This window comes from Pseudophryne corroboree, chromosome 5, assembly GCF_028390025.1.
Source record: "Pseudophryne corroboree isolate aPseCor3 chromosome 5, aPseCor3.hap2, whole genome shotgun sequence".
In the NCBI taxonomy this organism is placed as follows: Eukaryota; Metazoa; Chordata; class Amphibia; order Anura; family Myobatrachidae; genus Pseudophryne; species Pseudophryne corroboree.
The window spans coordinates 722,820,624-722,832,729 of record NC_086448.1 but is presented as its reverse complement, the minus strand read 5'-3'; the positions used below and the strand labels follow the sequence as shown (position 1 = coordinate 722,832,729).

The following is a 12,106-nucleotide window of genomic DNA, read 5'->3' as shown; positions in this document are numbered from 1 at the left end:
TCAAGAGTGAGTGCGCTGTCCATTTCTGCCAGAAGAGGATTATGGACGCGACAGTGGTCAGGTGATGCGGACTCTAAACGGCATATGGAAATATTGCCTTATAAAGGGGAGGAGTTATTTGCGGTCGGTCTATCGGACCTGGTGGCCACGGCAACTGCTGGGAAATCCACATTTTTACCCCAGGTAGCCTCTCAACATAAAAAGACGCCGTCTTATCCGGCTCAGTCCTTTCGTCCCCATAAGGGCAAGCGGGCAAAAGGTTCCTCTTTTCTGCCCCGGGGCAGAGGAAGGGGAAAAAGACTGCAACAGACAGCCACTTCCCAGGAACAAAAGCCCTCCCCCGCTTCTGCCAAGTCCTCAGCATGACGCTGGGGCCTTACAAGCGGACTCAGGCACGGTGGGGGCCCGTCTCAAGAATTTCAGCGCGCAGTGGGCTCACTCGCAAGTGGACCCCTGGATCCTGCAAGTAGTATCTCAGGGGTACAAATTGGAGTTCGAGACGTCTCCCCCTCGCCGGTTCCTGAAGTCTGCTTTACCAACGTCTCCCTCCGACAGGGAGGCAGTATTGGAGGCAGTTCACAAGCTGTATTCCCAGCAGGTGATAGTCAAGGTACCCCTCCTGCAACAAGGGAAGGGTTATTTTTCCACGTTGTTTGTGGTACCGAAGCCGGACGGCTCGGTGAGACCAATTTTAAATCTGAAGTCTTTGAACACTTACATACAGAGGTTCAAATTCAAGATGGAGTCACTCAGGGCAGTGATCGCAAACCTGGAAGAGGGGGACTATATGGTGTCTCTGGACATCAAAGATGCCTACCTCCATGTCCCCATTTACCCTTCTCATCAAGGGTACCTCAGGTTTGTGGTACAAAACTGTCACTATCAGTTTCAGACGCTGCCGTTTGGATTATCCACGGCACCTCGGGTCTTTACCAAGGTAATGGCCGAAATGATGATTCTTCTTCGAAGAAAAGGCGTTTTAATTATCCCTTACTTGGATGATCTCCTGATAAGAGCAAGATCCAGAGAACAGTTAGTAGTCGGAGTAGCCCTATCTCAAGTAGTGCTACGGCAGCACGGCTGGATTCTAAATATCCCAAAATCGCAGCTGATTCCGACAACACGTCTTCTGTTCCTAGGGATGATTCTGGACACAGTCCAGAAAAAGGTGTTCCTTCCGGAGGAGAAAGCCAGGGAGTTATCCGAACTGGTCAGAAACCTCCTGAAACCAGGGCAAGTCTCAGTGCATCAATGCACAAGAGTCTTGGGAAAGATGGTAGCTTCCTACGAAGCGATTCCATTCGGCAGATTCCACGCAAGAACGTTCCAGTGGGATCTGCTGGACAAATGGTCCGGATCGCATCTTCAAATGCATCAGCGGATAACCCTGTCCCCAAGGACAAGGGTGTCTCTTCTGTGGTGGTTGCAGAGTGCTCATCTTCTAGAGGGCCGCAGATTCGGCATTCAGGACTGGGTCCTGGTGACCACGGATGCCAGCCTGAGAGGCTGGGGAGCAGTCACACAAGGAAGAAATTTCCAGGGCTTGTGGTCAAGCCTGGAGACATCACTTCACATAAATATCCTGGAGCTAAGGGCCATCTACAATGCTCTAAGCCTAGCACGACCTCTGCTTCAAGGTCAGCCGGTGCTGATTCAGTCAGACAACATCACGGCAGTCGCCCACGTAAACAGACAGGGCGGCACAAGAAGCAGGAGGGCAATGGCAGAAGTTGCAAGGATTCTTCGCTGGGCGGAAAATCATGTGATAGCACTGTCAGCAGTGTTCATTCCGGGAGTGGACAACTGGGAAGCAGACTTCCTCAGCAGGCACGACCTCCACCCGGGAGAGTGGGGACTTCACCCAGAAGTCTTCCACATGATTGTGAACCGTTGGGAAAAACCAAAGGTGGACATGATGGCGTCACGCCTCAACAAAAAACTAAACAGGTATTGCGCCAGGTCACGGGACCCTCAGGCAATAGCTGTGGACGCTCTGGTAACACCGTGGGTGTACCAGTCAGTGTATGTGTTCCCTCCTCTGCCTCTCATACCCAAGGTACTGAGAATCATAAGAAGGAGAGGAGTAAGGACTATACTCGTGGCTCCGGATTGGCCAAGAAGGACTTGGTACCCGGAACTTCAAGAGATGCTCACGGAGGACCCGTGGCCTCTACCTCTACGAAGGGACCTGCTCCAGCAGGGACCCTGTCTGTTCCAAGACTTACCGCGGCTGCGTTTGACGGCATGGCGGTTGAACGCCGGATCCTGAAGGAAAAAGGCATTCCGGATGAAGTCATACCTATCCTGATCAAAGCCAGGAAGGATTTAACCGTGCAGCATTATCACCGTATTTGGCGTAAATATGTTGCGTGGTGCGAGGCCAGGAAGGCCCCTACAGAGGAATTTCAACTGGGTCGTTTCCTGCATTTCCTGCAAACAGGACTGTCTATGGGCCTAAAATTAGGGTCCATTAAGGTTCAAATTTCGGCCCTGTCGATCTTCTTCCAAAAAGAACTGGCTTCAGTTCCTGAAGTTCAGACGTTTGTCAAAGGGGTGCTGCATATACAGCCTCCTTTTGTGCCTCCAGTGGCACCTTGGGATCTCAATGTGGTTTTGGGGTTCCTAAAATCACATTGGTTTGAACCACTCACCACTGTGGACTTAAAATATCTCACATGGAAAGTGGTAATGCTATTGGCCCTGGCTTCAGCCAGGCGCGTCTCAGAATTGGCGGCTTTATCCTATAAAAGCCCTTACCTAATTTTTCATACGGATAGGGCAGAATTGAGGACTCGTCCTCAATTTCTCCCTAAGGTGGTTTCAGCGTTTCACCTGAATCAGCCTATTGTGGTACCTGCGGCTACTAGGGACTTGGAGGACTCCAAGTTGCTGGAAGTAGTCAGGGCCCTGAAAATATACGTTTCCAGGACGGCTGGAGTCAGAAAATCTGACTCGCTGTTTATCCTGTATGCACCCAACAAACTGGGTGCTCCTGCTTCTAAGCAGACTATTGCTCGTTGGATTTGTAGTACAATTCAGCTTGCACATTCTGTGGCAGGCCTGCCACAGCCAAAATCTGTAAAAGCCCATTCCACACGGAAAGTGGGCTCATCTTGGGCGGCCGCCCGAGGGGTCTCGGCTTTACAACTTTGCCGAGCAGCTACTTGGTCAGGGGCAAACACGTTTGCTAAATTCTACAAATTTGATACCCTGGCTGAGGAGGACCTGGAGTTCTCTCATTCGGTGCTGCAGAGTCATCCGCACTCTCCCGCCCGTTTGGGAGCTTTGGTATAATCCCCATGGTCCTTACGGAGTTCCCAGCATCCACTAGGACGTCAGAGAAAATAAGAATTTACTTACCGATAATTCTATTTCTCATAGTCCGTAGTGGATGCTGGGCGCCCATCCCAAGTGCGGATTGTCTGCAATACTTGTACATAGTTATTGTTAAACTAAATCGGGTTATTGTTGTAGTGAGCCATCTTTTCTAGAGGCTCCTCTGTTTATCATACTGTAAACTGGGTTCAGATCACAAGTTATACGGTGTGATTGGTGTGGCTGGTATGAGTCTTACCCGGGATTCAAAATCCTTCCTTATTGTGTACGCTCGTCCGGGCACAGTATCCTAACTGAGGCTTGGAGGAGGGTCATAGGGGGAGGAGCCAGTGCACACCAGGTAGTACTAAAGCTTTCTATTTGTGCCCAGTCTCCTGCGGAGCCGCTATTCCCCATGGTCCTTACGGAGTTCCCAGCATCCACTACGGACAATGAGAAATAGAATTATCGGTAAGTAAATTCTTATTATATATATATATATATATATATACATATACACATAGCATATTAAACATGCATATATATATATATATACACACACACACACACACACACACACACATACAGTACACGTATATATACGCATGTATATATATCATGTATGTGTGTTTATATGTATGTATGTATATACATGTGTATATATGTATGCACAAATTGCACATGGATATATATGTACTATAATTAAAATAAAGTAAACTTTTATTAAGCACTTACAAGTGCCACCAGGAAGAAATTAGGCTGCATAGGACGCTAGACAGCCATTAATAATACTCATGCAGCCACACAAAAAAAAAGTTTTAATTTTTTTATTTTATTTTTTGTTGGAGGGGGGTTTCTGGGTGCTCGGAAACCCCCCCCTGGGTGCGCCACTGAGTCTATAGGGGGTCATTCCGAGTTGACCCGCATGTCAGTCCCCCCCCCCGCACAAATACAAAAGCATCGCACAGCGGCGATGCCTTTGTATATGAGGAGTAACTCCCGGCCAGCACAGCTCCTGCGGCTGGCCGGGAGTTAATTGTCGCTGCACTGGCCGCAGCGGCCCGCCCCCTGAAGGCGGCATAACGCCGCTGTTCAACCGCCTCCCGCCCAGCGACCGCCTCTGTCACATGCGGCACTGGCGCATGCGCAGTTCTGACCGAATCGCTGCGCTGCGACAAACTGCAGCGAGCGATCGGGTCGGAATGACCCCCATAATCCCTACCACATGCACACGCACAAACACTATGGCCAATTTTTTGTCAGTATCCAGTTAATTCACCAGTATGTTTTTGGATTGTGGGAGAAAATTGGAGGATCCGTCGTCAAATTGTATGTTTTACTGGAAATATGAATGAAAAGACATTACCTCAAAATCTGCTGTCTCCAGATGATAGAGCGACAGCGTATAGGTTGACAGTTATCAGGCCGACACCATATGGGCGACATGCATTAGGGCAACAGGCACAAAAACTTGACAGGTACAAAAAATTGACAGATGAAAGGTCACCAGTGCGTAAATTCAACAGGTACAAAGGGTAGACATGAAAATGGTCAACACACGAATGTCCGACACATTTTATTGTTTATTTTGTCCCAAATTTAGGATCTGTTTTATTTATGATCCACGCGGACATCTATTGGGAATATTAACTTGCGTGGCGAGCACAGCGATTAGTGAGGTCATAAGTGTCTACTGATGGCGGTCAGATAACAGGAAAGATATTACATTTGGGACAAAATAACCAAATAAAAATGTGTCAACCATTTTCATGTTGACCTTTTGAACCTGCCATCCTTTTGTAACTGTCGACCTTTTGTACCATCTAACTAATACATGTTGACCATATGGTGTCGACCTATTAACTATCTAGATATTGTCGCTCTATTAAGCCACTTACAATATCTGCAGGGTAAAACGTAGGCTGGGTACACACTTGACGATATGCACCCAACATATCGTACGAACCGGCGGGTCGGACGATATAATATCGTTTACATCATCTAGTGTGTATGCAGTATATGGTTAACAATGTGCGCTCCCTTGGGTTGTTAACGAAGTCCAAAATCTTTAGTTCCAGCCTTGAAATCTAAAGATATTGGATAAGACTGCATGCAGCTGGATGTGAGTGGATGCCGTCACTGGCAATATCGGTGACGATATCATTCAGTGTGTATGTCCGATATCTTTTGCCTTGATGATGTTGCATCTTACGCGCATCGTCAAGTGTGTACCCAGCCTAAATTGTGTCATATTGTTACAATTACTACTTATTTACTGCATTGAATATTGTGTAACACCTCCTTTGATAGAAATAATAACTCTACTATCTAAATGTAAGAAAAACTGGTAGAGTTAGGAATAAACATAACTATGTAGAAACGTACGGCAAACAGATACAATAAATATTTGTAGATGATCTCCGATGTGAAAATGTTTGGAAACTCTACTTTGAGGAGAACATTCAATTGATAGTGATGGCTGCCAGGAACCTATTATGTTAGGAAATTTTTGCAAATTTTCTATCGCGCCTCTGTTACCATCCCCTGACCATTCTAGAGACACTACAAACCATTGCTATGAATTTAATCCCCCCTATGAATATGAGATGCTAGTTAATTTCATGATTTCAAATCAAAGAAGAATAACTCAAACTATACGTTATGACATAGAAACGGAGATGTTCTGAGTAGCTTCTTATCTGAGTCATTACTAACAATTCCAGAAAGTAATGTCTCGTGTACGTTTAATGAGAGATTGAATCTCCCAACAGATTTATTGGATTGGTCCAATGATGGGCAGCATCCTGGCCAGTTTTATCTATGAGTACGTGTTCTGCCCAGATCCTGAGGCAAAACAAAGACTTCAGGCTACTTTCAGAAGAACACAGAATGAAGATGAATCTGTTCAATTGGCGGTCAACTCGGGAGGAGAATACAACAAACTGGAGGCAACAGCGTAACACTGTGTTTCAGCTCCTGATTGGCTAATAAAGGGGGTGTTGTAGTTAAAGGGACACCGTCATTAAATAAAGGACACACATATCTTACTGCAGACAACCTGGCTCTGATTGAGGCTTTCCTGTATACTGTATGCATGTCAGTTCCCCAAAAACGTGTTGTTATTGTTATATATTCATTGTATATATATATACAGTATCTCTACATCTGACAGCTAAATGTCAGCTCAGCTTTCCACCTGCATATTACTCCATAATTGCCTGGGGTAAATGCTCACTTCAGAGCAGCCATAAAACAATCAGAAGACAGGCCTGGTGTTTATTTCTGATTATAGCTGTCTGAAGTGTAATATAGCGGATGTAGTTAAAATGACTCGCCATACTTTGACTTCTGCTGGTTATGCTTTTGATGAATCTGATACTGCGGTGTGCATGGACAGGATAGTTCTGTGATCCCGATATAATTATTACTGGGAATATTTGTAAAGTTGTTTGGAAGATGGCCGCTGATGGCCCCTAATAAGCTTGTACCTGCAGTCATCTTTCACACACACTGACAGTTCTCATCCACATTTGCCAGCTGTGAGTTTGTCCAAATTGTTCATAATCCTATCACCCAGCTCTCAGCCCAGCACTATTAATGACCTGTGGTCAATGAAAGTCTATCATCTCTCTCTCCGTCCCTATCTATATATATATATATATATATATATATATATAAAATATTGTTCATATGTGCAACACTTGCAATAAAATGCTAGTTCTTCCATCCAATGTGTACTATCCATTATCAGCATAAGGCGCTATCTGTAACTCAGAAATACATACACAACGCATATGGTAATCGCAACTCACTAAGGGCTCAATGAATCAAGTGCTGATGACCTGTTTTTTGGTGTATTTGCCAATAAAAGGGGTTTTTACTGCTTCTTCATATGTATTAAAAGGCAATGCGTGAGAAATCAGAGATAATGCTATGGTAACGGAGCATGACAATTATTGAGTGACGAAAAGCTGGGCTTATAGCACAAACGCATCCTGCATCATTGCTATAGTCAGCGCTACAGGATGTGCCTTTGTGATGAGATAAATGGGTTAACACATAGGGGTCGATTAAATTAAGTTGTACCTGAGTTGAAACAACTTATTAATAGAGGTTAATAATTTAACTATGTCGCTGCCATATAACCAAAGGTGTATTTATTTTGAGTAATGTTTATGTTAAAAGTGCTTGAAGATTTTCAGATATATTGCAGCCCAAATACGATGAACTTTATAACTTGTTTTTTTTACATGTTTATTTAATCTACCACAGAGTACAGACCTGTAAAATGTCATCATTGCAAAAATGTCTATAAACGCCCAATTCATAATCCCTTAACTCCCAATGATGACATCAATGGAAACTGTGAAGTTACTACAGGTTTTATACTTCTTTGAAATCCCCGCTGCCAAATCCACAGGTCTCCTCGCTGCTAATGTCATTGGGAATCATTATTATAGCCTACCTGTGCTTATGTCGTTTGTTTGTTTATTAAACAACTTAGAAATCACAATCTAAGAATCAGGAATCTGGGTAATAATAACTTCTAATTAAGTCCACCCCCCCCCCCCCCCCCGACCAAATATCTGCTTACATATTTGTAAACAGATATTTACAACAATACCGATAAAGTTTCCTCACTTTGACGAAGACTACGGGAAATTGTGTAGAATCATTGTTTTGTTTTTGTTGTACAAAATGAATTATGTCTACTTGTATACCCATTTTAATGTTATCTGTTTTTATAAATACATGGATTAATTAAATTTATACTTACATTGCATGAAGTTCATTGATATGCAGTACATGTGTATTCTAGTGGTATTGAAATGTAAAACGTACATATTGTATCTCCGGCTATTTATAATAAATCTTGTTATGTAGTTGTGTCTGCTTTTTAATACAAATGGTTGTAACATTTAATGCGGGGGATAATGAGAGCATGAGTTATGGGCCCTACACACTTGTCAACCCGCCGCCGGGCAACCTGGCGGCAGGGGGGGTGACGGAGGGAGTGAAGTTTCTTCACTCCCCCCGTCACCCTGCTCCATAGCAGTGCATGCTCATATGGACAAGATTGTCCATACTGGCCTGCATGCATAAGCGACGGGGCACCAACGATGAACGAGCGCGGGGTCGTGCATCGTTCATCGTTGGCGCCTACACACTGAACGATATGAACGAGAACGTTCATATCGTTCAGTGTTATCTGCCAGTGTGTAGGGCCCATTAGAGTCTTTGCAGAGTCTTGTTTAATGGTTGTATTTTGGAAAAAAAATTTTTAGATTTCTGTAACATAATTTAAAGACAGAATGAAATGTGTGGAACAAGGAACAGGTCAGAGTCAAGAATGACACAGAGGCAGCGAGTTTGTGGGGTAGGATTTATTGTTACTGGTTCCTAGTGTGCTGGGCCATGGATATACCTAAAACCTGGACCGTTTGGGTGCCTTGAGGACCACGTTGGAGAACCTGTGGCTTAGAGTGTGCACCTGCATTTTCTTTTTTTCTGCATGGCACCACAAGTCTCATCTTGGTATCAACCCTTATTACCCTTATTATTACAGCACTCCTGCCCAGGACTGAACTGTCCTGGTGCTACAGGGTGAAACACAAAATACAGTTAACTGTATTATTAAGGCTGGGAGACATTGGACACGCACCCAGGCCAGCACCCATCTCCACGTTTTTTCAGCTTCAAAACTTAAAGGTGCTCCTCTCACTGACCGGTACCCTTCCTTGAAAAAATTCCGGAGTGAGCCCTACGGGACAGATTTAATTAGCCGTGAAAGTTCCATAACAGGTCCTTTGATGAGTTAGCTACAGAAGGCAGATTCTGCGCGCATTGATAACGTTGATCGCTTGCTAGCAACTTTTAGTAGCCGTGCAAACGCATTGTCGCTGCCCACCGGGGAGTGTATTTTAGCATTGCAGGATTGCGAACACTTGTGCAGCAGAGCGCCTGCAAAATCTTTTTGTGCAAAACAAGACCAGCCCTGTAGTTACTCTTCATGTGCGTTGATTCAAATGACGGAGGTATGGCTTTTGAGGTCACGCACGCGCCCAGCGTTCGGCCTGCCACGCCTGCGTTTTTCACGACACGCCTGCGTTTTTCTAAGCACTCCCTGAAAACGGACGGTTGACACCCAGAAACGCCCACTTCATGTCAATCTTTGTGCGTTCGGTCGTGCGACTGAAAGCTTCGCTAGAACCTGTGCAAAACCACGATGCTCTTTGTACCCGTACGTCGCGCGTGCACATTGCAGTGCATACGCATGCGCAGACTAGCCATTTTTTACACTGATCTTTGCGCTGCGAACAACGGCAGCTAGCGATCAACAATTCCAGAAAGTAATGTCTCGTGTACGTTTAATGAGAGATTGAATCTCCCAACAGATTTATTGGATTGGTCCAATGATGGGCAGCATCCTGGCCAGTTTTATCTATGAGTACGTGTTCTGCCCAGATCCTGAGGCAAAACAAAGACTTCAGGCTACTTTCAGAAGAACACAGAATGAAGATGAATCTGTTCAATTGGCGGTCAACTCGGGAGGAGAATACAACAAACTGGAGGCAACAGCGTAACACTGTGTTTCAGCTCCTGATTGGCTAATAAAGGGGGTGTTGTAGTTAAAGGGACACCGTCATTAAATAAAGGACACACATATCTTACTGCAGACAACCTGGCTCTGATTGAGGCTTTCCTGTATACTGTATGCATGTCAGTTCCCCAAAAACGTGTTGTTATTGTTATATATTCATTGTATATATATATACAGTATCTCTACATCTGACAGCTAAATGTCAGCTCAGCTTTCCACCTGCATATTACTCCATAATTGCCTGGGGTAAATGCTCACTTCAGAGCAGCCATAAAACAATCAGAAGACAGGCCTGGTGTTTATTTCTGATTATAGCTGTCTGAAGTGTAATATAGCGGATGTAGTTAAAATGACTCGCCATACTTTGACTTCTGCTGGTTATGCTTTTGATGAATCTGATACTGCGGTGTGCATGGACAGGATAGTTCTGTGATCCCGATATAATTATTACTGGGAATATTTGTAAAGTTGTTTGGAAGATGGCCGCTGATGGCCCCTAATAAGCTTGTACCTGCAGTCATCTTTCACACACACTGACAGTTCTCATCCACATTTGCCAGCTGTGAGTTTGTCCAAATTGTTCATAATCCTATCACCCAGCTCTCAGCCCAGCACTATTAATGACCTGTGGTCAATGAAAGTCTATCATCTCTCTCTCCGTCCCTATCTATATATATATATATATATATATATATATATAAAATATTGTTCATATGTGCAACACTTGCAATAAAATGCTAGTTCTTCCATCCAATGTGTACTATCCATTATCAGCATAAGGCGCTATCTGTAACTCAGAAATACATACACAACGCATATGGTAATCGCAACTCACTAAGGGCTCAATGAATCAAGTGCTGATGACCTGTTTTTTGGTGTATTTGCCAATAAAAGGGGTTTTTACTGCTTCTTCATATGTATTAAAAGGCAATGCGTGAGAAATCAGAGATAATGCTATGGTAACGGAGCATGACAATTATTGAGTGACGAAAAGCTGGGCTTATAGCACAAACGCATCCTGCATCATTGCTATAGTCAGCGCTACAGGATGTGCCTTTGTGATGAGATAAATGGGTTAACACATAGGGGTCGATTAAATTAAGTTGTACCTGAGTTGAAACAACTTATTAATAGAGGTTAATAATTTAACTATGTCGCTGCCATATAACCAAAGGTGTATTTATTTTGAGTAATGTTTATGTTAAAAGTGCTTGAAGATTTTCAGATATATTGCAGCCCAAATACGATGAACTTTATAACTTGTTTTTTTTACATGTTTATTTAATCTACCACAGAGTACAGACCTGTAAAATGTCATCATTGCAAAAATGTCTATAAACGCCCAATTCATAATCCCTTAACTCCCAATGATGACATCAATGGAAACTGTGAAGTTACTACAGGTTTTATACTTCTTTGAAATCCCCGCTGCCAAATCCACAGGTCTCCTCGCTGCTAATGTCATTGGGAATCATTATTATAGCCTACCTGTGCTTATGTCGTTTGTTTGTTTATTAAACAACTTAGAAATCACAATCTAAGAATCAGGAATCTGGGTAATAATAACTTCTAATTAAGTCCACCCCCCCCCCCCCCCCCGACCAAATATCTGCTTACATATTTGTAAACAGATATTTACAACAATACCGATAAAGTTTCCTCACTTTGACGAAGACTACGGGAAATTGTGTAGAATCATTGTTTTGTTTTTGTTGTACAAAATGAATTATGTCTACTTGTATACCCATTTTAATGTTATCTGTTTTTATAAATACATGGATTAATTAAATTTATACTTACATTGCATGAAGTTCATTGATATGCAGTACATGTGTATTCTAGTGGTATTGAAATGTAAAACGTACATATTGTATCTCCGGCTATTTATAATAAATCTTGTTATGTAGTTGTGTCTGCTTTTTAATACAAATGGTTGTAACATTTAATGCGGGGGATAATGAGAGCATGAGTTATGGGCCCTACACACTTGTCAACCCGCCGCCGGGCAACCTGGCGGCAGGGGGGGTGACGGAGGGAGTGAAGTTTCTTCACTCCCCCCGTCACCCTGCTCCATAGCAGTGCATGCTCATATGGACAAGATTGTCCATACTGGCCTGCATGCATAAGCGACGGGGCACCAACGATGAACGAGCGCGGGGTCGTGCATCGTTCATCGTTGGCGCCTACACA

The 12,106-nt window shown here is 43.8% G+C and overlaps 1 protein-coding gene across 1 annotated transcript in view; it reads left to right on the top strand.

Annotated features, from left to right (window-relative positions):
- LOC134928355 (aquaporin-4-like) overlaps positions 1 to 6,975 on the top strand; it is a 46,829-nt gene extending 39,854 nt beyond the window's left edge. The window contains exon 4 of the mRNA XM_063924000.1: positions 6,087 to 6,975. Coding sequence (XP_063780070.1) covers positions 6,087 to 6,275 — 189 coding nt within the window. The 3' untranslated portion in view covers positions 6,276 to 6,975. The remainder of the gene's footprint in view (positions 1 to 6,086) is intronic.
- Positions 6,976 to 12,106: the final 5,131 nt, after the last annotated feature.